The 24,296-nt window shown below is 42.1% G+C and overlaps 1 protein-coding gene across 2 annotated transcripts in view; it reads left to right on the top strand.

Annotated features, from left to right (window-relative positions):
- Positions 1-24,296, top strand: part of efhc2 (EF-hand domain (C-terminal) containing 2) — a 164,472-nt gene that overhangs the window by 17,278 nt on the left and 122,898 nt on the right. For both annotated transcript variants that reach the window (XM_068039907.1, XM_068039906.1), the window contains exons 2-4: positions 1,709-1,897; positions 7,831-7,981; positions 14,661-14,884. In XM_068039907.1, coding sequence (XP_067896008.1) covers positions 1,709-1,897; positions 7,831-7,981; positions 14,661-14,884 — 564 coding nt within the window. The remainder of the gene's footprint in view (positions 1-1,708; positions 1,898-7,830; positions 7,982-14,660; positions 14,885-24,296) is intronic.

The following is a 24,296-nucleotide window of genomic DNA, read 5'->3' as shown; positions in this document are numbered from 1 at the left end:
ATTTGGTAAATTGCAAATGAAATTCCTGTGAGGGAGAATGCAGGATATGACAGGAAAACATCGTGGAGTGGGCAGATAGGTGACGGCTACACTTCACTGTAGGGAAATGTGAAGTAGTAAATTTTGGGGGGAAAAGATCAGTGAATAGAAGTATATCTTGAATGGTAATATTCCTAACTGAGTGGTAGAACAGAGAGACCTACGAGTGAAAATCCACAGATATTTAAAGATGGGAGTGCAGGTACAAAAGCAGAAAAGCAAGGAGGTCGTGTTGGATTTGTACAGGGTTTTGGGTGGGCTGCAACTGGAATATTGCATGCAGAACATTAGAAAGGGTACAACAAGACTTAATTGAGGTGTATAAAATTATGAGGGGCCTAGATAAAGGAAATAGGGAAGACCTATTTATCTTAGCAGGGGGTCAAAGACCAGGGACATAGATTAGAAGTAATTGATCGAAGGATTAGAGGGGAGAAGAGGAAGTATTCTGTCACTCAGTGTGTGTTAGGAACCTGGAAGTCACTGCCTGAAAGTGTTGTAGAGGCAGCCACATTTAAAAAGTACTTGAATGTCAACTTGGAGAGCCGTGACCTGCAAGGCTACAGCATAGACACAATGGGCCAAATGGCCTCCTTCTGTGTTGTAAATTTTCTATAATTTCTATGTGACTGCAACAAGGATTCGCCAGAATGATATTGGAATTAATAAAGCACAGTTATGTAGAAAAACTAAAAAAAATGAGTTTTGTTCACTGGAATAGAAAAAGTTGAGAGAGATCTAACAGAAGTTTTGTAAATTATGAAAGTTTTCATGAGATGATAAAGAGTGAAAAATTGATTCTGTTAGTTGGTGAATCAATAAAAAGGTGCTCAGGATTATCACCATAAGAATGAAGGGGGAAATTTTTCAGGTAATGAAATCTTGGTGGTTCTAATGCTGGACAGCTGAGGTGCATTTTTAAAATTCATTCTCAAGATTTGGGAGTCACTGGCAAGGTCAGTATTTATTGCCTATCCCTAGTAGCCCTGAGAAGGTGGCACTTTTTGAATGCTACAGATGGCAGTTTGACACAACTGGGTGGCTTGCTACAGCACTTCAGAAGCCAGTTAAGTGTCAGGCACATTGTTATGGGACTAGAGCCATATAAAGGCCATATCAGGTATTGAAGCCATCTGTGTATCCTTCCTTAAAGGACATCAGAGAACCAGTTCAGCTTTTCTGACAGTCAAAAACATTCATAGTCAATTTTACTGAATTCAAATCCTCAAACTGCATGATCAGATTTGAAGCCACATTCTCTGAATTTATAATCCTAGCCTCTACATTACCAGACCAGTAACATAACCATTATACTCCCAATCTGGTGTGCTGTATCATTCTAATACTTGAGTAGGATGGGGGAGAGCAGTCCAGGAAAATATGTTATCATAGCATTTTATTGTCATCATACAGCAGTAGTTAAAATATACAAGCTTTGAGTATCACACACTTCTCTTCATCAGATAAGAATATAGGAGCATCAGGAATTAAAATGATATTTACAAAATTTTGTATATAATATGGTCTGATTTTAACTATATAAGTGAATGAGTTTTGAGTGAGTTAAAATCTCACCCAAAGTGTTTATTTTATAATTAAACCTAACAGAAAGTGAAGCCTACCGTTGACGTTTTTTGAATGCTAATAGTTGTTTGTTTCTTTATTATAGTTAGGAAAGGAAAAATTTCATAAATCTCATCATTTTGACTTCCCCAATGATGTCCCTACGATGGTGGGAGAGGAAAAACCTGGCATTGGTGGCGAACCATTGCCTGGTCAGAAGCTGAAACCTAAGTTCAGTGTATTCCCAAAGGGACAAGGCAGTGATGCACCATCGTGGGTTGTCTTTGACAAGCAGGTATGCTTTAGTGTATGCTTGTTCCATTTGAAAAACTGAAACAAAGTGCTTCTTGCTGAAAGTATGCATGTGTGGATATTCGATAAGGATCAAATCCCATTACACAGCTCAATTTGTGAAATCTTCTAGTTTCTGTAATTTTCTCCAGCCCTACTTAGCAGCATTCACCCTCTGTTCTTGATATAGTTGGCTTTCATTCTCACTTCAGTCTGTTGCAGCATCAATGACAGAGCCATCAACTATTACTTCAATGTACCTTTAAAATTTACTCTCTAAATCTTACCACCTTGCTATTTCCTCACTTTCAAAACCTTCTTCAAACCCCTTTGACCGTGCCTTGAATTACTTCCCCTGATTCCCCTACTTCTTGCTCTGTATCTCTCAGGCCTTTGATGGTAAGTTATACAGTCCAATACTTCCTGTCCCAGCATAATGAAAAATGACCATTCAGTGAGATACTGGAGGGTTTCCAACACCAACAGAACCACTACGCCACATGAGTCCTTTTTGATTACCTCCAATCGAGTTTCCACCCACCCCCCCAATAGAGTGTAACTGTCCTAACCAAAGTCAGGAGTGCATATTATTCCTTCTATTCCTTGACTTCCCTGCAGCCTTCAAAGCAGTCAAATGCTCCCCTCCATTGTCCACCTCCATGGGACTGCCCTCCCTTCATTCCACTCTTACTTATCCAATTGTAGCCAGAGCATCTCTAGCAGTGGCTTCTCTTCCCATCCCCACATTGTCACCCAAGGATCCACCTTGCCTCACTTTTCTTCCTCATCTATGTGCATTCTTTGGTGACATGATTGTTACAACCAAGGTGGGAGGAGTGCACTGTCGTTTCTAGTTCCACTTCTCCACAAATCACAACTTCTATTTAAATGTTTACCTGGTTACCGATACAGCCAATCATATACTCTATTTTTATTATCCCAGAATAAAGTACACCAATCAGGTTTCTTTAATAAACAACAAAATTATCAATTTATTATAAAACAAGACTTAACCAGTAACGAAGTACAGCATTAACACACCGATTAAAATATGAAAGTTCCTCTTTTAAAAATTCCCCAACTACACTCACACACACACTAGGAAAAAAAACCCAGAAATTCACTCTGCAGAGGTCTGTTACAAAAAAAACTACTTTGGCCAATACTTACTAATCCTTGATGAAAAAAGAATGAAGATATGGAAGGAAGTTACTGTCCCTTTTTTGGTCTGGCATCCGGGTATATGGAGATGGGTCACTGGGTTCGTTTCAGAAGCTGTCTGTTCTGGAGATGTCTAGAATTATTCTAGTAGGCTTTCTAGGAGAAATGTGTCATCAAGGTTTCTTCGCCAGCACACACGTGAATCATAGGATTTTTTCCAGCTCCTCAGGAGCTATACAACACCAGGGATTTTTCCCCAAACTGGATCCTGGCAGGATTTCTTCAGAAAGGTAGAGAAGGAGGTGAGCCAGGTGATTTCTCCTTGGCAGGAAAACACCAACTGTCTTCAACTAACTAACCACAACTAAAACTAAAAACAATGTTCAAACCCCAAAGAGAAAGTCGATCTTCTGACCTCCACAAACCTTGACATGTGGATTCTCTGTAACCATTTTCCCGCAGGTCACCAAGGGTTGTGCTGTTTTCTGAGCCCAAATCACAGGTGGTTTTCAGCACAGATGGCTTTCAAGCCGCATCTCATGTCCTGTTGGTGAACTTGGTTAAAAAAAAACACATTCATGGAATCTTTTCAGTTTTAACATAAGTATTCAAAAAAGTGAAATATTAAAAAATGGAAGCACTTTCGTAACATCATCCAAAGCCACATGTACGGCAATAACACTCAGTTCTACCCCTTCACATGTCTCTCACCCCTGTGTTGCCCCTGAGTTGTTTGACTGCTTATCTAAAATCCTGTTTTGGATCAGTGATAACTTCTTCCAACTAAACATTGGGAAGACTGAAACCATTGTCTTCAGTCCCTGACAGAAATTCCAACTCCTCACTGCTGACTCCACCCCCTCCCCAGCCGCTGGCTCAAGATGAACAAGACTCTTTGCAACCAATGTGTTTGCATAAGATTCTGACCCGATCTACCCTCCATCCACCAAGACTATCTGCTTCTGCCTTCATAAAATCATCCACCTCTGTCTTCACCTCAGCTCATCAGCTGCTGAAACTGTCAATCATGCTTTCATTGCCATGAGACTCGATTACTCCAGTACTATCCTGGTTGTCCTGCCATCTTTCAGCATCTGTGAACTTCTGTTTACTTAAAATTCTGTTGTCCTTTCTCCTATCTCATACCAAGTTGTGCGCTCACTTATCATATCCATCCTTGATGACCTGCATTTTCTTTCGGTCCCCAACATGTCAAATTCTCATCTTTGAGTTTAAATTCCTCTATGGCCTCTGCTCTCCCTAACCTCCGTCAGCCTTACAACTCTTCCCGTACTGTCTGTTCCTGCAGTTCTAGCATCTTACACATTCCCTTCGTCCTACTCTTGGCAGCTGTACTTTTAGCCATCTGCGTTTTGCATTCAGGAATTCCTACCTTAAATGTGCTTGCTCTCTACCACCATTTCCTTTTAAAGATTCTTCTTAAAATGCAACTCTTTGACCAACATAGGTTCAGAAGTAGGGTATTCAGCCATTTGAGCCTATTCCTCTATTTAATTAGATCATGACTATCTGCACCTCAACTCCATTTTCCAGCTGTTGAACCATATCCCTCAATTGCCTCACATAATAAAAATCTGTTGATCTTAGACTTGAAAATTTAAATTCACAGCACCCACAACTTTCAGGGGAGAGAATTCCACATTTCCACTACTCTTTGGATAATAAAGTGCTTTCTTGATTTCACTCATGAATGACCTACCTCTAATTTTAAGATTGTGCCCCCTTGTACTGGAATACTTCACCAGAAGAAATAGCTTTTCTGAATCTATTCTATTGAATTCTTTTATAAATTTAAACATTTCGATTATATCACGCTTCAATCTTCTAAGCTGCAGGAAATGCAACTCAAGTTCATGCAAGAGCAAAGTACTACAGATGCTGGAAATCTGAAACAAAAGCCAGAAATACTGGAAACACCCAGCAGGTCTGGCAGCAACTGTGGAGAGGAAAACAGAGCCAACAGGCTGAATTTTATTTGCGTAGCAGCGGCACTGGAATTGGGTGCAGATTCCACATGAGTGACATGTGGCCGGCCTCCGCTGTCCACTCTTCCCCTTCAAGCAAATGTAGCCTTTCAAAATGGCTGGCTGCCAGAGGTGACGCTGAGGCCTCACCTCATTGCCATCACCGTTTAACCGGTCAGAGCTATGAAGGCCCGTAATTCCCGTGCATCATTCATGAAGTACAGAATGCCCTGTAAAATTCCATTCAATTGCACTTAAATTAAGGTTAATTATCTTCTAAACAAGCTCAATTGATGTCCCAGTGTGCCATAGCGCGAGGTCCACCCTCCATTTTTCCCGCCGCTCATAAAATTCTGAAGCAATGTCATGAAATCAGGCTTCCATGTGAGCACATCCCCTCCATGTTTTCCAGCCCTTCCCCTTCCTTCTACCCGACTCTTTCAGGCCCAGTTAAAATTCTGCCCAATGTTTCTGATCAGTGTTTCCAGCATTTTCTGTTTTTCTTCCAACCTGTCCTCATAATTAAAACCTTTTAGACTTCCTGGGGTATGGTGCCCCGAACTAAACTCAATACTCAGATGGGGTCTCACCAAGACTTTATACAACTGAAACATAACTTCCGGCCCTTTGTGTTCCAATCCTCTTGAGATAAAGGCCAAAATTCCATTAACCTTTTTGAATAATCTTTGTACTTTTACACGAGCTTTTAGTGGCTTTTGTACCCAGACATCCTAATCCTTTAGACTCCTCCACAGTTTCCAGCCTCTTTCAATTCAGAAAGTCCTTTGATTTGTCTTTCTCACACTGCTCCACATTACACTCTATCTGCCACAGCTTTGTCCACTTACTTTAATCTATGTCCTTTGTAACTTCTTTCTGCCATCTATACCCCTTACTGTTGTTCCTAACTTAGTGCCATCTTTTGGTTACCCTTTCAAATCTCACCTTCTTTGACTTGCCTCTGCAAAGCATCTTGGGATTTATTTTTACATTAAGAACACTTTATAAATGTAAGTCATTATTGTTAACTCACCATCTTCAGCAGAAAAGTTTGAAGTGAGAAAATTGAAGATGAAGCAAACATATATTCAGAATAAAAGCAAAATACTGCAGATGCTGGAAACCTGAAATAAAAACAAGAAATGCTGGAAATATAGGAACATAGGAAGATAGGAACAGGAGTAGGCCATTCAGCCCCTTTTGCCTCTCCCACCATTCAATGAGATCATGGCTGATCCGCGACCTAACTCCATATACCTGCCTTTGGCCCACATCCCTTAATATCTTTGCTTAACAGAAATCTATCTATCTCAGATTTAAAATTAACAACTGTTCTCGCTTCAACTGCTGTTTATGGGAGAGAGTTCCAAACCTCTACCACCCTTTGCGTGAAGAAGTGCTTCCTAACATCTCCAACCAGTGGAAATAGTTTGTCTTTATCTAGCCTGTCTTTTCCTGTTAATATCTTGAAGACTTCAATCAGATCACCCCTTAACCTTCTAAATTCTAGCAAAAACAGGCCTAATTTGTGTAATCTCTCCTCGTAACTTAACCCCTGTAGTCCCGGTATCATTCTTGTAAACCTACATTGCACTCCCTCCAAGGCCAATATATCCTTCCGAAGATGTGGTGCCCAGAACTGCTCACAGTACTCCAAGTGGGGTCTAACTAGGGTTTTGTACAGCTGCAGCATAACCTCTGTGTCTTTATACTCCACTCCTCTAGATATAAAGGCTAGCATTCCTTTAGCCTTTTTGATTATTTTCTGCACTTGCTAGTGGCATTTTAAAGATCTGTGCACCTGAACCCCCAAGTCTCTTTGGACATCCGCTGTACTTATTCTCTTCCCATTTAGAAAGTACCCTGCTCTATCCTTTTTTGGTCCAAAATGGATAACCTCACACTTGCCCGCATTGAAATCCATCTGCCACTGTTTTGCTCACTCACCTAGTCTGTCAATATCTCTTTGCAATTTTATGTTATTCTCTCGACTGAGTTAACATTTCAGGTCAGTGACCTTTCATCTGATGACCGAGGGTTTTCATTATTCTGTCATTTAACACCCTCTCTTCATTAACACTTCGTCGTTCACCACACTATTAACACTGCCTTTGCCCCATGACCTCCTTGTCAGTTATTCTCTGTAACCCTATGTCCTATCAACACCTTCCCTTTTGTTCTCTTTTGACCCATCCCCACTTTATTTGTTTAAAACCTATTACAGCTCCAGGGACCCGGGTTCGATTCCGGGTACTGCCTGTGTGGAGTTTGCAAGTTCTCCCTGTGTCTGCGTGGGTTTTCTCCGGGTGCTCCGGTTTCCTCCCACAAGCCAAAAGACTTGCAGGTTGATAGGTAAATTGGCCATTATAAATTGTCACGAGTATAGGTAGGTGGTAGGGAAATATAGGGACAGGTGAGGATGTTTGGTAGGAATATGAATATGGGATTAGTGTAGGATTAGTATAAATGGGTGGTTGATGTTCGGCACAGACTCGGTGGGCCGAAGGGCCTGTTTCAGTGCTGTATCTCTAATCTAATCTAAATCTAATCTAATCATTTCTAACCTTTGCCAGTTCTGATGAAAGGTCACTGACCTGAAATGTTAACTTTGCTTATCCCTCTACAGATGCTGCCAGACCTGCTGAGTATTTTCCAGCACTTTTTGTTTTTATTAAAAATATTTCATAGTCTACCACTGATTGTCGACACACCACAGCCCCCTATATAAAGGAAAACAATTTGGAGGCTGTAGATTCAGAAGACTTCAGTAACTATATGCATTTTCTAACAGGTGCTTTGTTTTAAAGCATATTTTCAAGAAAGTGTTCATGAAAGAAGAGAAGAACAATACCGAATAAGAAAGTGCAAGATTTACTTTTACCTGGAAGATGACACAATACAAGTTATTGAACCAGAAGTAAAAAACAGTGGCATCACTCAAGGTACAATAGCATTCTTTAAGAAAGAAGTGAAGGCTTAAATCCTTCCTTTCATTATCATCATTCATCATCATGTATAGGATGTAGCCCTCCTCATGCCTTTTCCATTTATCTCTATCCCTTGCTCTTCTTGCTCATGGGTTCCTAGGTATGATATTATTTCATCTCTCCATCTTCTTCTCAGTCTCCCCCTTTTTTTCCTGTTCTTGGCTGCCACTCCATTACCCTTTTTGTCCACCTGTTACCCTTTTTATCCACACGCCCATTCCGTATCCATTTGGCTTCTCTTATCTTTTGAATGAGTCCTTGACCTCGGTTTTCTGGCATATTGCATTACACCTGATTTTATCACAAATGGAGATGTGCAACATTTGCCTTTTCATTGCTCTATGAGCTGTACAATTTTTGTTCTATATATTTTGTAGTTGTCCATGATTCCACCCCTGTCATGGTCAGAAGCACACATTGATGATACACCCTCCTCCTTAATGCCAATGGTGTTTTCTTATCACACAGAATATCTCTGTATCTCAGGAAACAACTCTATCCTGTCCTATTCCTACTTAGTACTTCTTCATTTGTACAATCCTCCATCCATAATGTTTGGCCCAGATTTTTGTATTTAGGCAGTTTTTCAATTTCTTGGTCTTCAATTCGTATGGTATCTTCTGTCTTAAGGTTCATGGGATGGGATGGTCACACCTGACTGGGGGATTGTGGGGCAGATTGAGCAGGACCGCCATCTTGGTTAGGTAGGAGAGATGGGGATGGGGAGAGCGGAGGAGTCAGGAAGAGCGAGAGAGACATATCTACCAGGGATTCACTGGATAGTAACTGTTTTTTTAAATGGATATTAACTGGGGTATTAACCAGGTTTACTGGGTATTTACCGAGATTTACTGAACATTAACTGGGATGTTAACTGAGAGTTTTTTGACAAGGTATTAACAGGAGATTTATTATATGTTAATAGAGGATTTACTGGGTATTAACCAGGGATTGTCCAGTGAGATCCTTATCCAGGATAACATGGTGTCTTGCTGCTATTGTGGCTTTAAACCATATGCTATATGGTGAGTCAGTACAGCCAGCAAAAACCTCCATCGAGCCATGGGCATTGGCAAACAAACCAGCCAACTCAGACAACCTAAGTAGGATAGTAGGACCCTGAATGGAGGAAATGCCATCAAAAGGAATTGACTGCTGCGGCATAAATCAATGGCATCACTAAAACCCACGTCTTAAGGGAAGGGCATCATCATGACCAGGGCCTAAGGGGGATATTTTATTTAGGCAACGGTGGTCTTGGCTACTGGTTGAAGAACTGGCGAAAGCCCCGCATCACCTTTTTTTGGGAAGGCCTGCCACATCACGTGCCGATCAGGCACTTAACTGGGCAGCAGCGGGCCTTCCCTGGGATTAAGGACTCCATGACGGAGGTCCCGCCCACTGAGACCTGTTGGCCAATCACAGGCCAGCAGATCTTTTACTCAGCAGCACCATCGCAGAGGCAGTGGCTGATGCCAGTAGAGCAACCATCCGAGGCCCAGGATCGTCGAGGGACCCAGGTCACAGGTGAGTCATGGCGGGAAGGGTTTTGCGGGGTGGGGGTCATGGGGGAGAGGGATGTTGGAGGAGTCAGCAGCAAGGGCAGGAGGGTGGCTCATAGGGCGCCTCCCCCTTCCCAATGCCAGGTTCCTCGATCAGGCACTGTGTCTTTGAAGGAGAACATGGGTTTGCTTGTCATGCTCCCACAGGGCTAATATCGGTGGTGATGGGATGAGGCCCTTAATTGGGCATTACTTTCCCACTTAAGGGCCTCAATTAGTGGTGGTTCAGGAATGCCGGCCACTGGTCCCCCGCCACCAACCCACCCAATTAAATGCTCTCCCCGCCTTCAAACTTGCTGCAGGGGAGAGCACAAATTCCAGCCCTAAGGGTGAGGCAACCCCAACAGGAAAAAGTTTCAATGAGATCACCTCTCATTCTTCGAAACTCTCGAGAATACAGGCCCAGTTTCCTCAATCTCTCCTCACGAGACAATCCCACCATCCCAGGGATTAGTCTGGTGAGCCTCGGTTGCACTCCCTTTATGGCAAGTATATTTTTCCTTAGATAGGGAGACCAAAACAGTACACAATACTCCAGGTGCGGTCTCACCAAGTCTCTTTACAATTGCAGCAAGACTTCTTGACTCCTCTACTCAAAGCCCCTTGTGATGAAGGCCAGCACACAATTTGCCTTCCTAATTGCTTGAGAAGGTGGTGGTGAGCTGCCTTCTTGAACCACTGCAGTCCATGTGGGATAGATACACCCACAGTGCTATTAGGAAGGGGGTTCCAGGATTTTGACCCAGTGACAGTGAAGGAACAGCGACATAGTTCCAAGTCAGGATGGTGTGTGGCTTGGAGGGGAACCTGCAGATGGTGGTGTTCCCATGAATCTGCTGCCCTTGTCCTTCTAGGTGGTAGAGGTCGCGGGTTTGGAAGGTGCTGTTGAAGGAGCCTTGGCGCATTGCTGCAAAGTATCTTGTAGATGGTACACACTGCTGCCACTGTGTGTCGGTGATGGAGGAAGTGAATGTTGAAAGTGGTGGATGGGGTGCCATCAAGCAAGCTACTTTGTCCTGGATGGTGTTGAGCTTTTTGAGTGTTGTTGGAGCTGCATCCATCCAGGCAAGTGGAGAGTATTCCATCACACTCCTGACTTGTGCCTTGTAGATGGTGGACAGGCTTTGGGGAGTAAGGATGTGAGTTACTCGCCACAAGATTCCTAGCCTCTGACCTGCTCTTGTAGCCATAGTATTTATATGGCTATTCCAGTTTAGTTTCTGGTCAATGGTAACCTGCAGGATGTTTATAGTGGGGGATTCAGCAATCGTAATGCCATTGAATGTCAAGGGGAGATGGTTAGGTTCTCTCTTGTTGGAGATGGTCATTGCCTGGCACTTGTGTGGCGCGAATGTTACTTGCCACTTATCAGCCCAAGCCTGGATATTGTCCAGGACTTGCTGCATTTCTACATGGGCTGCTTCAGTATCTGAGGAGTCCCGAATGGGAATGTGCAATTATCAGTGAACATTCCCACTTCTGACGTTATGGTTGAAGGAAGGTCATTGATGAAGCAGCTGAAGATGGTTGGGCCTAGGACACTACCCTGCAGTAATGCTAGTCAGAATCAGTCAGTACTTGGGTTTGCAACTCTGGCTAGCTTCCCACAGGTGCAGGGTGTTATAACATGTGGCAATTCAGGCACCTATAGATCACCCAGGAGTATTCATCAACCACAAGGCTTCCACCCGATCAATGTGCAGCATGTATGCAACCACGATAAGATCTTTATGCAGGTGTGCACAAAATTCCCAGGCAGCTGCCATGAAGCTTTCATCCTGCGGGAGTCCATCCTCCCCGCTAGCTTCACACTATGAAGCAGACTTACCAGGTAGCTGTTCTGCCACAAGGAATACGCGCTGAAAAAGTGGTTGCTGACACATCTCAGAAACCAGAGGAATGAGACCCAGGAGCGATAGGATGAAGCCATATGACAACCAGATGTGTCTGAGCAAGCTATTTGGCATGCTGAAGGTATGCTTCAGGTGCCTGGACAGTTCTGGAAGTACCCTTAAGTATGCACCAGCCAGGGTCTCCAGAATAGTTGTGATGTAGTGCACTCTACACAGCATTGCACTGCAGCACAGTTTGGACCTGCGGGAAGAAGGCACAGAGAATTGAGCCTCTTCGGACGATTCCAAGGAGGAGGGGAAGGCGAAAGAGATGGAACATGATGCAGGCAATGTATTGCCAGCGGTGCAAATTGCTGCCTGAGATGCTGTCATTATGGCAAAGTTCACTGAGGTTCCACCAGTGCACCCGTCTAACAACCACATGTAAAAGCTACTTTTGCTCTCCACCCCTCCCCACAATGCTACTAACACACAGCAGTTCTGCAAACAGCCAAGGCCCCCCTTTCACAGCTTCCCATTGCTCAGCATCAATTTATGTTTTCCAATACATCATCATGTATAAACCAGAAACTTAACATTCTAACAATATGTAAAACACCCATGTGTATACCCTTGGTAACTACAAATGTTTAGCAGAAGGACACCTGCCAGTACATTGCACGTCCTCTGCTGCTACTCAAGAAGTACTCTGTTTGTTAATGATATCCGAGATACATCCTTTGCGTCAGCTGAGCAGAGCTTGTTAAGCTCCAGTGTGGACTCTCCACTGCTGTCCCTGACTCCACCATCTGCTCTTGTTCATTTGTGAAGTGCAAGTCACAAAGTTCTAAGTTCTCCCACAGAAGTATGAGTTTCTGGGTTGGTGCAGGGTTTGCATATGTCCTATGATGGTGCACACTCAAAGAGTGTGAGCCCTTCTGAGGAGCCATCGTCATCATGGGCGTCCTGGATCACCTCATAAGAACATAAGAAATAGGAGTAGGAGTAAGCCATACAGCCCTTCGAGCATGCTCTGCCATTCAATAAGACCATGGCTGCTCTGATCCTGGCCCCAATTGCACTTTCCTGCTTGTTCCCCATAACCGTTGACTCCCCTGTAGTTCAAAAATCTGTCTACCTCTGCCTTGAACTATCGGGGAGAACTCTAATAAATTTGTCAAATATGATTTCCCTTTCATAAGACCGTGTTGACTCTGCTTGATTGTAATATGATTTTCTAAATGTCCTGCTACTACTTCCTTAATAATGGATTCCAGCATTTTCCCAATGACAGATGTTCAGCTAACTGGCTTATAGTGTCCTGCTTTCTGTCTCCCCAATTTCTTGAATAGGTGTGCTACATTTGTGGTTTTCTAGTCTGCTGGGGCCTTTCCAGAATCTAGGGAATTTTGGAAGATTACAACCAATGCATCCACTATCTCTGCAGCCACTTCTTCTAAAACATAGGGTGCAGACCATCAGATCCAGGGGACTTGTCATCCTTTCTTCCCATAAGTTTGCCTAGTACTTTTTCTCTAGCGATAATTACTGTGAGCAGATTTTCAGAATCACTGAACAATTAATTCATCCCTCATATCTCTGACTGGAAGGTGTTGAGGTGACCTTCCTTCTTCTGTTGCTTCCATGAGGACTGCTGATGTTGTTTTGCCTTCTCCAAATGTAGTTCTCCCTCTATGGCTGTAACACTGCAGTGCAATGCAGATGACTCATGTTGGGGCATATTGTGGAAACCCACCAGACCTGTCCAGATACCTGAACTTCTGCTTCAGCAGCCTAGTGGTATGCTTAATAATCATCCTAGTGGTCGCCTGGCAATGATTATATCCATTTTGCTCAGGTATAGTGGGGTTGCAGAACAGTCATGAACCAGGTGTGTAGAAACTATCCCTTGTCCCCCAACAGCCATCTTAAGGCATGTATATTGAGGAGATAGTTGAGGGTCAAAGAGTAAATGTATTGTGACACTTTGGACAAACTTGCATGATCTTGATTCTTTGATTGGAAACTAGCTAAACACTAATAGAGTGGAAGCCCTTCCTATTCATGAATGATGCTTGCTGGGGGTCTCATGCCCTGATAGCACCGTGTTTACAGTCAATGATGCTCTGGACGCAGGGGAAATCAGCTACTGCTGCAAATTGCTGAACACCCTAATGCTGACTCTTGTGGTCAATGGGGATGGTGATGTACTCGTGAGCTCTGGCAAATGGGGAATTTGTGACCAGCTTAATGTAGGTGTATATTGTATATAGGGTGATGAGGGTTATGTCCCCTGGAGCAGATAGGAAGGAGTTAGTGGTAAAGATGTTAAGGGCTGTGGTGCCTTTGAATGCCACTGGCAAAGCATGGCCCCCTGGGTGGATAGGCAGCAGGTCATGTTACAGGGGTCTGAAACAGACTGTTTGGATAACGGTAGTCTCCTGATGTACTGCTGTTCAGGTAAACCCAACAAAATAACTCTTGGCTTGTACACACTGTGTGCTGAGTATGACCTCCTACAAGCACCCCTGCCTCAGCTGCTGTCCTCTAATAGGTTGAGCTGATTGTTGAGGCTGTAGCTGCTCCACTTTCTCCAACCGTTCCTTTATCCAAATAAAACTGGCAAATGCAGCACCCATGTATAGCAAAATAAGTGAGAGAAAGTGATTAGGAAGCTGGAAACTTTTCTGGCATTCCAAACAACACAATGGCACACAATTCCTGTAGTTTAATTACTTGTAGGTGAGTGTTCCTTTACATACTACTTCAGTGGCTCTGAGAGATAATCTTGCTAAGTTTTAGAGGCAGGTTAGGTGCTGGGCAGGACTTCCATAATTTTGTATTAAAATGGCACAGGGATCCTAATTATATGATAGCACACCAATTTGCATATATTCATGAGACCTCCATCTGCCTAACAAAAAATTTTAAAATGGCGGCAGTAGGAATGTAGCACTAAGTATTCTGCGGTGATTTTAACTGCTCGCTTACCCATGAGGACAGAGTTAAAATAACCCCTACTAAGATTTTTTTTTGTTATCTCCTGTGCATTGCTGATAGCTTAACTAGACTCTCCAAGTTATGGGGAATTAGATCTTACCTAAGAGTGATCTAAGAAAGGAGATCCGAAATAATTTAGATTAAGCAGGATGAAAAGCAGCCAAAACATAACAACTGGAAAAGGAGTGAGATGGAACAGAGAAAAAGCACTTAAATATAAGTCTTCTTTTGTTGTTTTAGGAACCATAATACATCGTCACCGTATTCCACTTCCACCTCCAAATGATGATCAGTTTTACACAGTGGATCATTTCAATATCTGTCAAGAAATTGTTTTCTACTCAAAGACATTTATGATTATAGACTGTGACCTGTTCACAAAAAATTTTCTGCGGAAAATGGGTGTCAAACTAAACCCACCTGGCTGCATCCCTGAAGATCCTTATACTTCAAAGCGCGAAGAAGTAAGAGCAACTTTTTATATAATAGTAAAAGTATATTTGGAAAAATATCCTAGCAGATATTTCAATGAAATAATGTCCTAATCTGAACAATATAGATCAGAATGGAAATTGCCACTGGCTGCTATAATATGCTACTAAACATTTTGTGTCTTATTGTATGTGTTTTGAGGAGATGGAGGTATCAGAAATTTCAGCATAAAAGCTATGATTTGTAAAATATTTTTGCTTTAGATTTCCAGCATTTTTTGGGGGCTTTTAACTAAGTTGAATTTCAGCCCCTGTGACTCAAGCCGGAGGCTTAAAAGTCACATCATCCTTTGAACTGTCTGGAATGCCAGTTGGTGACAAGAAAAATATATATAATGATTTAATGCTTCACCTGACATACCTATTTCCAAGGTAAATGGTCCACGGGTGGGTATTGTTTGCATCGTCTAAGCGGGTCTTCCTGGCTTGATAAATACACTAATGCTGTATGGAAATCAAAGACAAATGCTACCTCTGGTGGTCAGACACTTTTGGTGATGACTTTCTCTGCCTTATACAAAGTACAATGTATTAAATCATATGGATCTATAAAGCTTATTTTCCTCCAACAGTCTACCTACAGTGACAATACTATGGAATTTGAGACACCAAATATCGCCTACATATTACATACTTTTTCCATTCTCTATATAATGGCCTCATGCAATCACCCTTCAGTTCCTTATGATCACTGAAATGTTAAATTAGTCAAATGATAATGTACTAAACTAATTATGCCAGAGTGCTATGAAATTTGTTGATGCCTAATGTAGACAAATTGGTGCTACTGTACTATGCATTGTTACAGTCTTCTTGAATAGTTTGACACATATTATGTGTTACGACTGAGGTGGGAGGAGTGCACTGTATTTTCTATTTCCACTTCTCCACCGGTCGTAACACATATTTAAATATTTGCCCAGTTACCGATGCGGTCAATCGTATACTCTACTCTTTATCCCAGAATAAAATGCACCAACCGGGTTTCTTTAACAAACAACAAAATTGTCAGTTTATTATAAAACAAGACTTAACCAGTAACAAAGCAAGCATTAACACAGAGATTGAAATATGAAAGTTTCCCTTTTTAAATTCCCCACACACGAACTCACACATACACACTGAAAAATACAGAAATTCTCTCTGCAGAGGCCTGTTACAAAAAAAAGACAAAAAATAATACTTTGGGCAAATACTTTCTAATTCTTGAAGAAAAAAGAGAAGATATAGAAAGATGTCGGTTGTCCCTTTTTGGTTTGGTGTCCCAAATATGCGCAGACTGCTGTCACTGGGATCTTTCTAGAACAGTTCTTTTCAGGCAAAGTTGAGGATCAGTTTGGCAGGCTTTTCAGGAGAAATGCAGCATCATTTTCTCTATTTCTTCCACTTGATTCTCAGGATGTTCTCAAAGAGATAGAAGAGCGTACTGATCGTGATTGCTCTCTTGGCTAGTTTTCTCGAACTGCCTTCAAAACATTTCACACCCCAATACACTGTCCAAAGCGAAACCAAAACGATATTTCAAGAGTCAAGCCTCCTTACCCCAAAAAATCGTGATATGTCACTTCTCTGTAAACCTCTCCCTCAAGTCAAATAGCTCCTACTGAGTATTTATCTGAAAACAGGTGACTTCCTGTAAATGTTTTCAAACAAGACCTCTCAATGACCTGAGTGGAAAAAAATTCATGGATTCCTTTTCAGTTTTCCCAAAGAAAACAATGTCCATAATTCTAAAATACAAGTCCTCAAAAAAAAAGCTTAACAAATAATATAGAAGCACCGTCATTATATATGTTACCTAATTTTTCTAATTCTCTTTATATAGCATAAAAGAAAACATTTAATAAAAAGTATTTTGTTTACATAAATCAAAAACTGATAAATATATATTTGCAATTTCAATACAAAAATTATTTTTTAAAATATGTGCAATAATTTCTAGAATATGAACACTTACGAGATATCAGTGTAGTTCTCTTTAATGTATTAAAGTAATTTTAGAAACCAGTGAAATAAATAGTGCTAATCAGCAAGTAATTTTTATTGTTTTATTGTTAATGGTTTTTTGTCGAATAATTTGAATTACTTCAAATTATTAAAACAGATTAAACTGTGTTTGTAAGAACGTTTGCAGATTATACTGAAAGAAATTTGGCTATTTCTTCATTTGAAAAATGAGCTTTTGCCTTTCGATGCTTTACTTTTTTGTGCCTTCTGAATTGTTAGTTCTTCACATTTTACTATTCCTCTTCGAGCCCTCAGATGTGATTTGTAATGCATTGTGAACCGAGTGATTGGCAGTTGTATGCTTAGCGGATTCACTGCTGGATTCAATCTGTCTTCCTTTAAAACTGGGAGGTGCTGCCTACTTAATGTATGCAGTTTTCAAATCAGAATACAACTCCACCTCTATTTTTGTCCTTGGTTTCTTTAAAGAAATATTCCCTTTGGATGAATATGAATCTGTTCAATAGTTGAATTAGTGCTACTGAATTTAAACTGAAGGGAAGGTACTGGATTAAAATCTCACATTGGCACACCTCTAAAACTTACTATCATTGCCAAGAACATAGAATAGTTTTTATTAATCCATTTTAATATCAATCCTTTTTGTAAAGAAAACATTCAATTTTCCAGACTTGGGAGTTTAAGACATTCATTTACGCAGAGTAGGACATAAAATCCATGGATTTGATTTTAATGCAAAACTCTACCTTCCCTCATTGAAGAACAAAGTCAGGGAAATTTTCCCCTTACTGTGCCTGGCCTTAACTGAATAGTCTCTGCCCTTGCACATGGAGGAAAATTGGGTGAGGAGGATCAGGCACCATGAGGGAGCCTCATAAATTCCATCGATTAATATAAATAGACAGAAAATTGGGAGGCTCCATTATCAACATGCTATCTTTCTCAGCTAATTTTCATCTATGTGCTGAACCAAGATGATCCAATCTTTTCAGGCACAGCAGGAACAGTTTGGAATACATGCAGCTGCTATCAATGTGTTCTATCCACACTGACGACATGAACATGGTTATCAAATTTTTGCTTAGCAGGATTGAATTTGAGCTGAGATTATGCTGTGACCTTATTTAGTTGAATTGACACTGCTCAATGTCTAGTTTACCCATTCCCAAAGCTTCTCACATAGCTGACAGACTTTATACAATGAGTAATTGAGCCATACAGATTTTTTCTATTTGTTCTTGGGAGGTGCTGGTCACTGGCAAGGCCAGCATTTATTGCCCATTGCTATTTGCCCTCGAGAAGGTGGTGGTGAGCCTCCTTCTTGAACTGCTGCAATCCATGTGATGTAGGTATACCAACAGTGCTGCTGGGGAGGGAGTTCCAGGATATTGACCCTGCAACAGTGAAGGAAGGGTAATATGGGTCCAAGTCAGGATGGTGCGTGACTTGAAAGGGGACTTACAGGTGGTGGGGTTCGTATGCGTCTGCTGCCGTTGTTAGTCTAAGTAGTAGAGATCGCGGGTTTGGAAGGAGCTGTCAAAGAAGCCTTTGCAAATTGCTGCAGTGCATCTTGCACATGGTACACACTGCTGCCACTCTGCACCGGTGGTGGAGGAAATGAATGTTTAAGGTGGTGGACAGGGTGCCAATCAAGTAGGCTGCTTTGTCCTGGATTGTGTCGAGCTTCTTAAGTGTTGTTGGAGCTTGATTCATCCAGGCAAGAGGACAGTATTCCATCGAGCTCAGAGATATGTGTGAAAACATGAACATTATAGTTATGAATATTGCAGCTGAGAGTCCTTTCAGCAATGGGCTTTGTGAAAGGAATTACACAATGGTTGATGAAATGTTACATAAAATCATAGCTGACCGGTCAAACTACAAGTTGACAACTGCCCTGGCATGGGGGGGGGGTTCATGCAAAGAATTCGCTTCAGATGGTTGGAGGATATAATCCCTATCAGTTGGTCTATGGGCGGAATCCCAAATTGCCTTCTGTACTGTGTGACAGTCCTCCTGCTCTAGAAGGTACTACAATTCGTTCCTTTTTTTGCTACACATTTGAATGCTTTACATGCAGGGAGACGGGCTTTCCTCAAGGCTGAGATCTCTGAGAAAACTCAAAGAGCTCTGAGGCATCGTATAAGGCCATCTGAGGCGGAATTTGGTTTGGGAGATTTGGTGTATTATAAAAGAGAGGGCCATAGGGAATGGAAGGGCCCTGGTAAGGTAATCGGTCAGTATGGTAAGACAGTAGTTATCAAGCGTGGAAATCAAACTGTTAAGGTTCATTCCTCACGATTAATCGAAGTTGATTACAAAATCTCAGAATCTGAGCAGCTGATAGAGGGAAAAGAGGTATCTTGTATCTCAAATACTGTTGTGTTTTGTGATGAAGGTCCTGAGGCACAGAATATGGTAGATTAGGAGTTAGATAGTAATGTGACTGACCATGATGCTCAGGAAAGAGCTATCGCATCCAAAGGCCAATTGCCCCGAGTAGGCACTTGGTTGAAATATATTCCAGAGGGGTCTGATAAATGGAGAGATGCAACAATTGTGGAACATGCAGGACAATCTACAGGCAAGTTAAATATTGGTTAAATGTTCAAGATGATGGCCAAGAAGCCAGAGCCATGGATTGACAGAATGGGGTGAAAGAGAGGAGGGTAAGAAAGCACAGTGCACGTTTTGATAGTGGGTCTGGCAGTGACTCTTGCATCAGGAAGTGATCACGTACTGGAGAAAGAGTCTCCAATAAAGTGTGAGGGAGATCTTCTAGCTGTAGTTCCGAAAGACATCAAAGTGCTAATAGAGACCATAGTCTGAACAGATTCCACAATGAAATGAAGGCTAGAGGGCAGTCTTGGAATAGAACTAGAAGCAGAAGTCCTCATGATCGTGAAGTTTTAGTGGCTCCCAATAAACTTGAGGATAAACTAATAAGAGAAGCAAAACATAAGGAATTGGAGAGTTGGAGAGAGTTTGGAGTTTATTCTGAGGTACCAGATAGAGGACAGCCAGCCTTGTCACATAGATGGATTGGTACTGAAAAAGTCCATCCCAATGGAACTTATAAGGCTCGTTGCGAGGCGTTTTGAAGAGCGACTGGGTGATACGGATGTTAGAGTGGACTTTCCCACAGCTGGAAAAGTAATTTTGGAAATATTTTTGGCTCTTTTGGCCACATATTCATGGGAATGTAGATCCATTGACATAAAAGTTGCATTTCTGCAAAGTGATACTTTTCAGCAAGAAGTGTATCTGAAACCACCTAAAGAGGCAGCAGATACAGTAGGAAAATTTTGGAAACTGAACAAATGCGACTCTGGCCTTAATGATGCTTCCAGGGTGTGGTATTTCTTGGTGAGATCTGTTTTTTTGAAAATTGGTAGTGTTGAACTACAAGTAGATCCTGCAATGTTTAATTGGTATCATAAAGGGAAACTTTCAGGCATCTTCATCATGCTGATTGATTATTTCTTATGGGGTGGTACTGAAGATTTTGAGAAATATGTTAATAAGATTAAGGCAGAATTTAAGATTGGGAGTCAGGCTTATGGAGCCTTTAAATATATTGGTTAAGATATTAAGTAGACTAAGTCTGGAATAAGTTTGATTCAACAATCCTACTTAGAGAGTGTTACTCCCATCCTAGTTAATCACAGAAAGATGATGATCTCTCTAAAGTAGAAACTGAGCAATTGCGAAGCCTGGTGGGTCAATTAAACTGGTTGGGCTCTCAGCCTAGGCCTGATGCTAGTTTTGATGTGCTGGAGTTAAGCACGATGACGAACATCCAAAAGTTTTAAGGGCAAATAAAATGTTGAAAAAACTAAATCTGGAGAAATGTGTACTGAAGTTCCCATCCTTAGGTGACCCAAAGAACATGAAGCTAATAATTTTTAATGATGCTTCACATGCTAATTTTGCTGATGGGTATTCGAGTACAGCTGGCTTCATAATATTTCAGATAGGTGAAAATGAGAAATGTTGTCCTTTAGCTTGGGAGGCTAAGAAAATAAAATGGGTAGTTAAAAGCACGATAGCTGTGGAAACACTTGGTCTTGTGGAGGCAGTGGACATGGGGTTCTATTTGTTAAATATTTTGGATGAAATTCTGAACAAGGGACTTAAAGAAGATAGAATACCCATCGAATGTTATGTGGATAATCATTTCATGTGGGACAGTGTACACTCTACAAAAAGTGCAAGTGAGAAAAGACTACATAGTGACCTTGCTGGACTGAAATAAATGCTGGAGAGAAAGGAAATCTCCAAACTTAAATGGTGTGTTCCTGTAATTTTTTTTGGAAAGAATGCGGTGTGCCTTTAAGGCTGTGAAAAGGAAACATACTGCTTTAAGTCAGCAGGCTCCAGAAGCTGAGTCAAAGAATGCATTTTCATTGCCCGGGGATGTAGCCATTCAGAGGCTGCGATTCAAAGGGTGCATTCTCGTTGCCTTGGATACAGCCACTCGGACTGAGCATTGAGAGATACACAGTGGCGCTTGGGTGGCACAGTGGCGCAGTGGTTAGCACCGCAGCCTCACAGCTCCAGCGACCCGGGTTCAATTCTGGGTACTGCCTGTGTGGAGTTTGCAAGTTCTCCCTGTGTCTGCGTGGGTTTCCTCCGGGTGCTCCAGTTTCCTCCCACATGCCAAAGACTTGCAGGTTGATAGGTAAATTGGCCATTATAAATTGCCCCTAGTATAGGTAGGTGGTAGGGGAATATAGGGGGACAGGCGGGGATGTGGTAGGAATATGGAATTAGTGTAGGATTAGTATAAATGGGTGGTTGATGGTCGGCACAGACTCGGTGGGCCGAAGGGCCTGTTTCAGTGCTGTATCTCTAACTAACTAACTAATTTGTTTCAATTTAATTTTGAACTGGTTTATAGTGACAACAGCCTGTTCTAACAGAGGACAGGCAGACAGCTGTGTGTTAGCACCTGAAAGGAGAGCTTTCAGAACATTTAAACTGAAGGAAGAAAATTGAGTCTGTTTATTTAATATTCTCTCTCAAAGTTCTAAATGTCAAACCAAAACAGAGATTGCTGATAATTTAAACTGAAGGAAGGGAAGCTAGACTGTGACAATCTTTTATCCCTCAAAAATTCTAAAGCCAAATTGATTCATTAAAAAGTGTTTGCAAGTTGCTAATTGTAGAAATTCATCACTGGTGAAGGAAAGCAACAATTTCGACTTCTGGGTTAGACTACAGACTGTTCTACTATTGAAGAACCTTTTCTCCCCCATCGGACAGCTATGAGGACTTCAAGCAACCTTGGACTGTTTCACATCCGGCAGGAGCTTACATTTACAAGGACTCTAATTTTTTTTCTATTTAAAATGTTGTTTATATCTTGGTAGTGTTTAAGAATTTAGTTTTTCCAAATAAACAGTTAATTGTTGATTTAAAGACACCTGGTTTGCTTAGCCTCATTCGGGGGTTAATAGATGGTACAATTTGGCTGGGTCTTTCTTTAATTTGGAAAGTTTAAAATGATATGTTAGGTGATCTATGGAGGGATGGGATTGAATTAACAGTGCGTTTCTCCCACCACAATCAGAATCGTGTATTTTGATTGGGGGCTTTGACTGGAGCGGTTGGTCGTAACATTGGGTAGATGCAAGTCATCAGCTATCTGATTGTTTCACAAAAAGAAATGTTACTACAAAGAAATTGTTAGAGGTGCTAGAAGAGGGGCATCTCACAATGTAATACTTTGTACCCAATATGGAATTTAGTTTGATTTATTTTGAACATGTTAATACTTTATGCATAATTTGGAATTTATTTTGAAATGTTCTTTGAGCATGCCAATACAAGTTGGACTGTAAAAGAAAGAAAGGAATCTGTTAATCTGTTAATTGTGTATCAATGGTTTGATTATATGCAGGTGAAGGGTTCTTAGTTGAGCACTTGTAATTAGACACTCAATGAGACTGGTGGAGGTTTTGAGTGAGGAGCTACATGTTTGTAATCCTTTTACTCTGCACAAAAATGTGAAACTGAGTAAATATAGGCTCCAGCATTATCATTCCATAACAAGCTTTCTGGAATTTAGCATGCAGAAGAGAGAGAGAGAGCAAGCTGCCCCGTGCAGAAGGAGGTACCCTGCAGAGAGGATCTATAGGTCGAGGCTAACCTACCTGCAGATGTCCGAGAGGCAGTGCCAACGAAAACTCTGCCTTTCCATGGAGTCTGTCACAGACCTCTGTGCTATGATGCAGGATGAGCTATGCCCCAGAGGACCTGGTGGGAATCCAGAGCCAGTGGCCCTGAAGGTCACCGTGGCACTGAACTTCTACACCTCTGGATCATTCCAGGGATCCACAGGGGGAATGTGTGGGATCTCACAATAAGTGACCCATCGGTGCATCAAGGAGGTCACCAATGCCCTTTTCAGGAGGGTCAGCGACAATGTGCGCTTCTGCATGGATCCCAACTCTCAGGCTGAGAGGGCCATCAGGTTCAGAGCTATCACTGGATTCCCCCAGGTGTCACCTACTGAATGCATGTGGCCATCAAGGCTCCTGAACACCAGCTAGTGGCCTTCATCAACAGGAAGGGCTTCCACTCTCTCAATGTTCAATTGGTCAGCAACCACCATAAACAGATTCTGTAGGTCTGTGCATGCTTCCTGGGAAGTTGTCACAATGCCTATATTTTGAGGCAGTCCCAGATGCAAGAGCATTTCCGGCCTCCCTCCCACCTTCAGGGATGGATCCTTGGAGACAAGGCCTGCCCACTGAGGACATGGCTACTCACACCTGTGAGGAACCCACACACAGATGCAGAGGAGAGATACGAAGCCTGCCATGGGACAAAGAGAGTGATGGTTGGTCTGCTGAAGATGACAATCTGGTGCCTATATCAGTCCGGTGGAGCCTTTCTCTATGCCCCAGTGAGAGTCTCATGTATCGTCGTGGTCTGCTGTGCACTGCACAACCTGGCCCTAAAGATGGGAGAGCTGATGAGCAATAAGGAAAGCAAGGATTGGACTGCCTCCTCAGAGGATGAAGATGCGGAGGGGGAAGATGGACAAGCCACAACAGATGAAGGACCCTAGGGACAAGAAGATATGTGCAAGGGAAGCTCACGATGCCCTCATACATTCGACCAGTTGTAGATTGACCAATAAAGACCTACCTTTTATGAAGCCATGTTGTCACCTTCCTTCCTTCCTTCCTTCCTTCCTTCCTTCCTTCCTTCCTGCCTGCCTGCCTGCCTGCCTTCCTGCCTTCCTGTCTGCCTTCCTTCCTTCCTGATGCACTGGCTCAGTGAACGTTCATGCAGCACAGAGCTGGCCAGGCTCCAGAGTTAATAGCTTGCAGCATGATGTTTCGCCTCCAGTCTCTTCACCGAGGCTGGGTTGCAGCGATGGGCCAAAGGTTTGATTGAAGAAAAAGCG

Source organism: Heterodontus francisci, chromosome 10 (assembly GCF_036365525.1).
Source record: "Heterodontus francisci isolate sHetFra1 chromosome 10, sHetFra1.hap1, whole genome shotgun sequence".
Classification (NCBI taxonomy): domain Eukaryota; kingdom Metazoa; phylum Chordata; class Chondrichthyes; order Heterodontiformes; family Heterodontidae; genus Heterodontus; species Heterodontus francisci.
The sequence above is the reverse complement of the archived record's forward strand: the minus strand, read 5'-3'. Positions and strand labels throughout refer to the sequence as shown.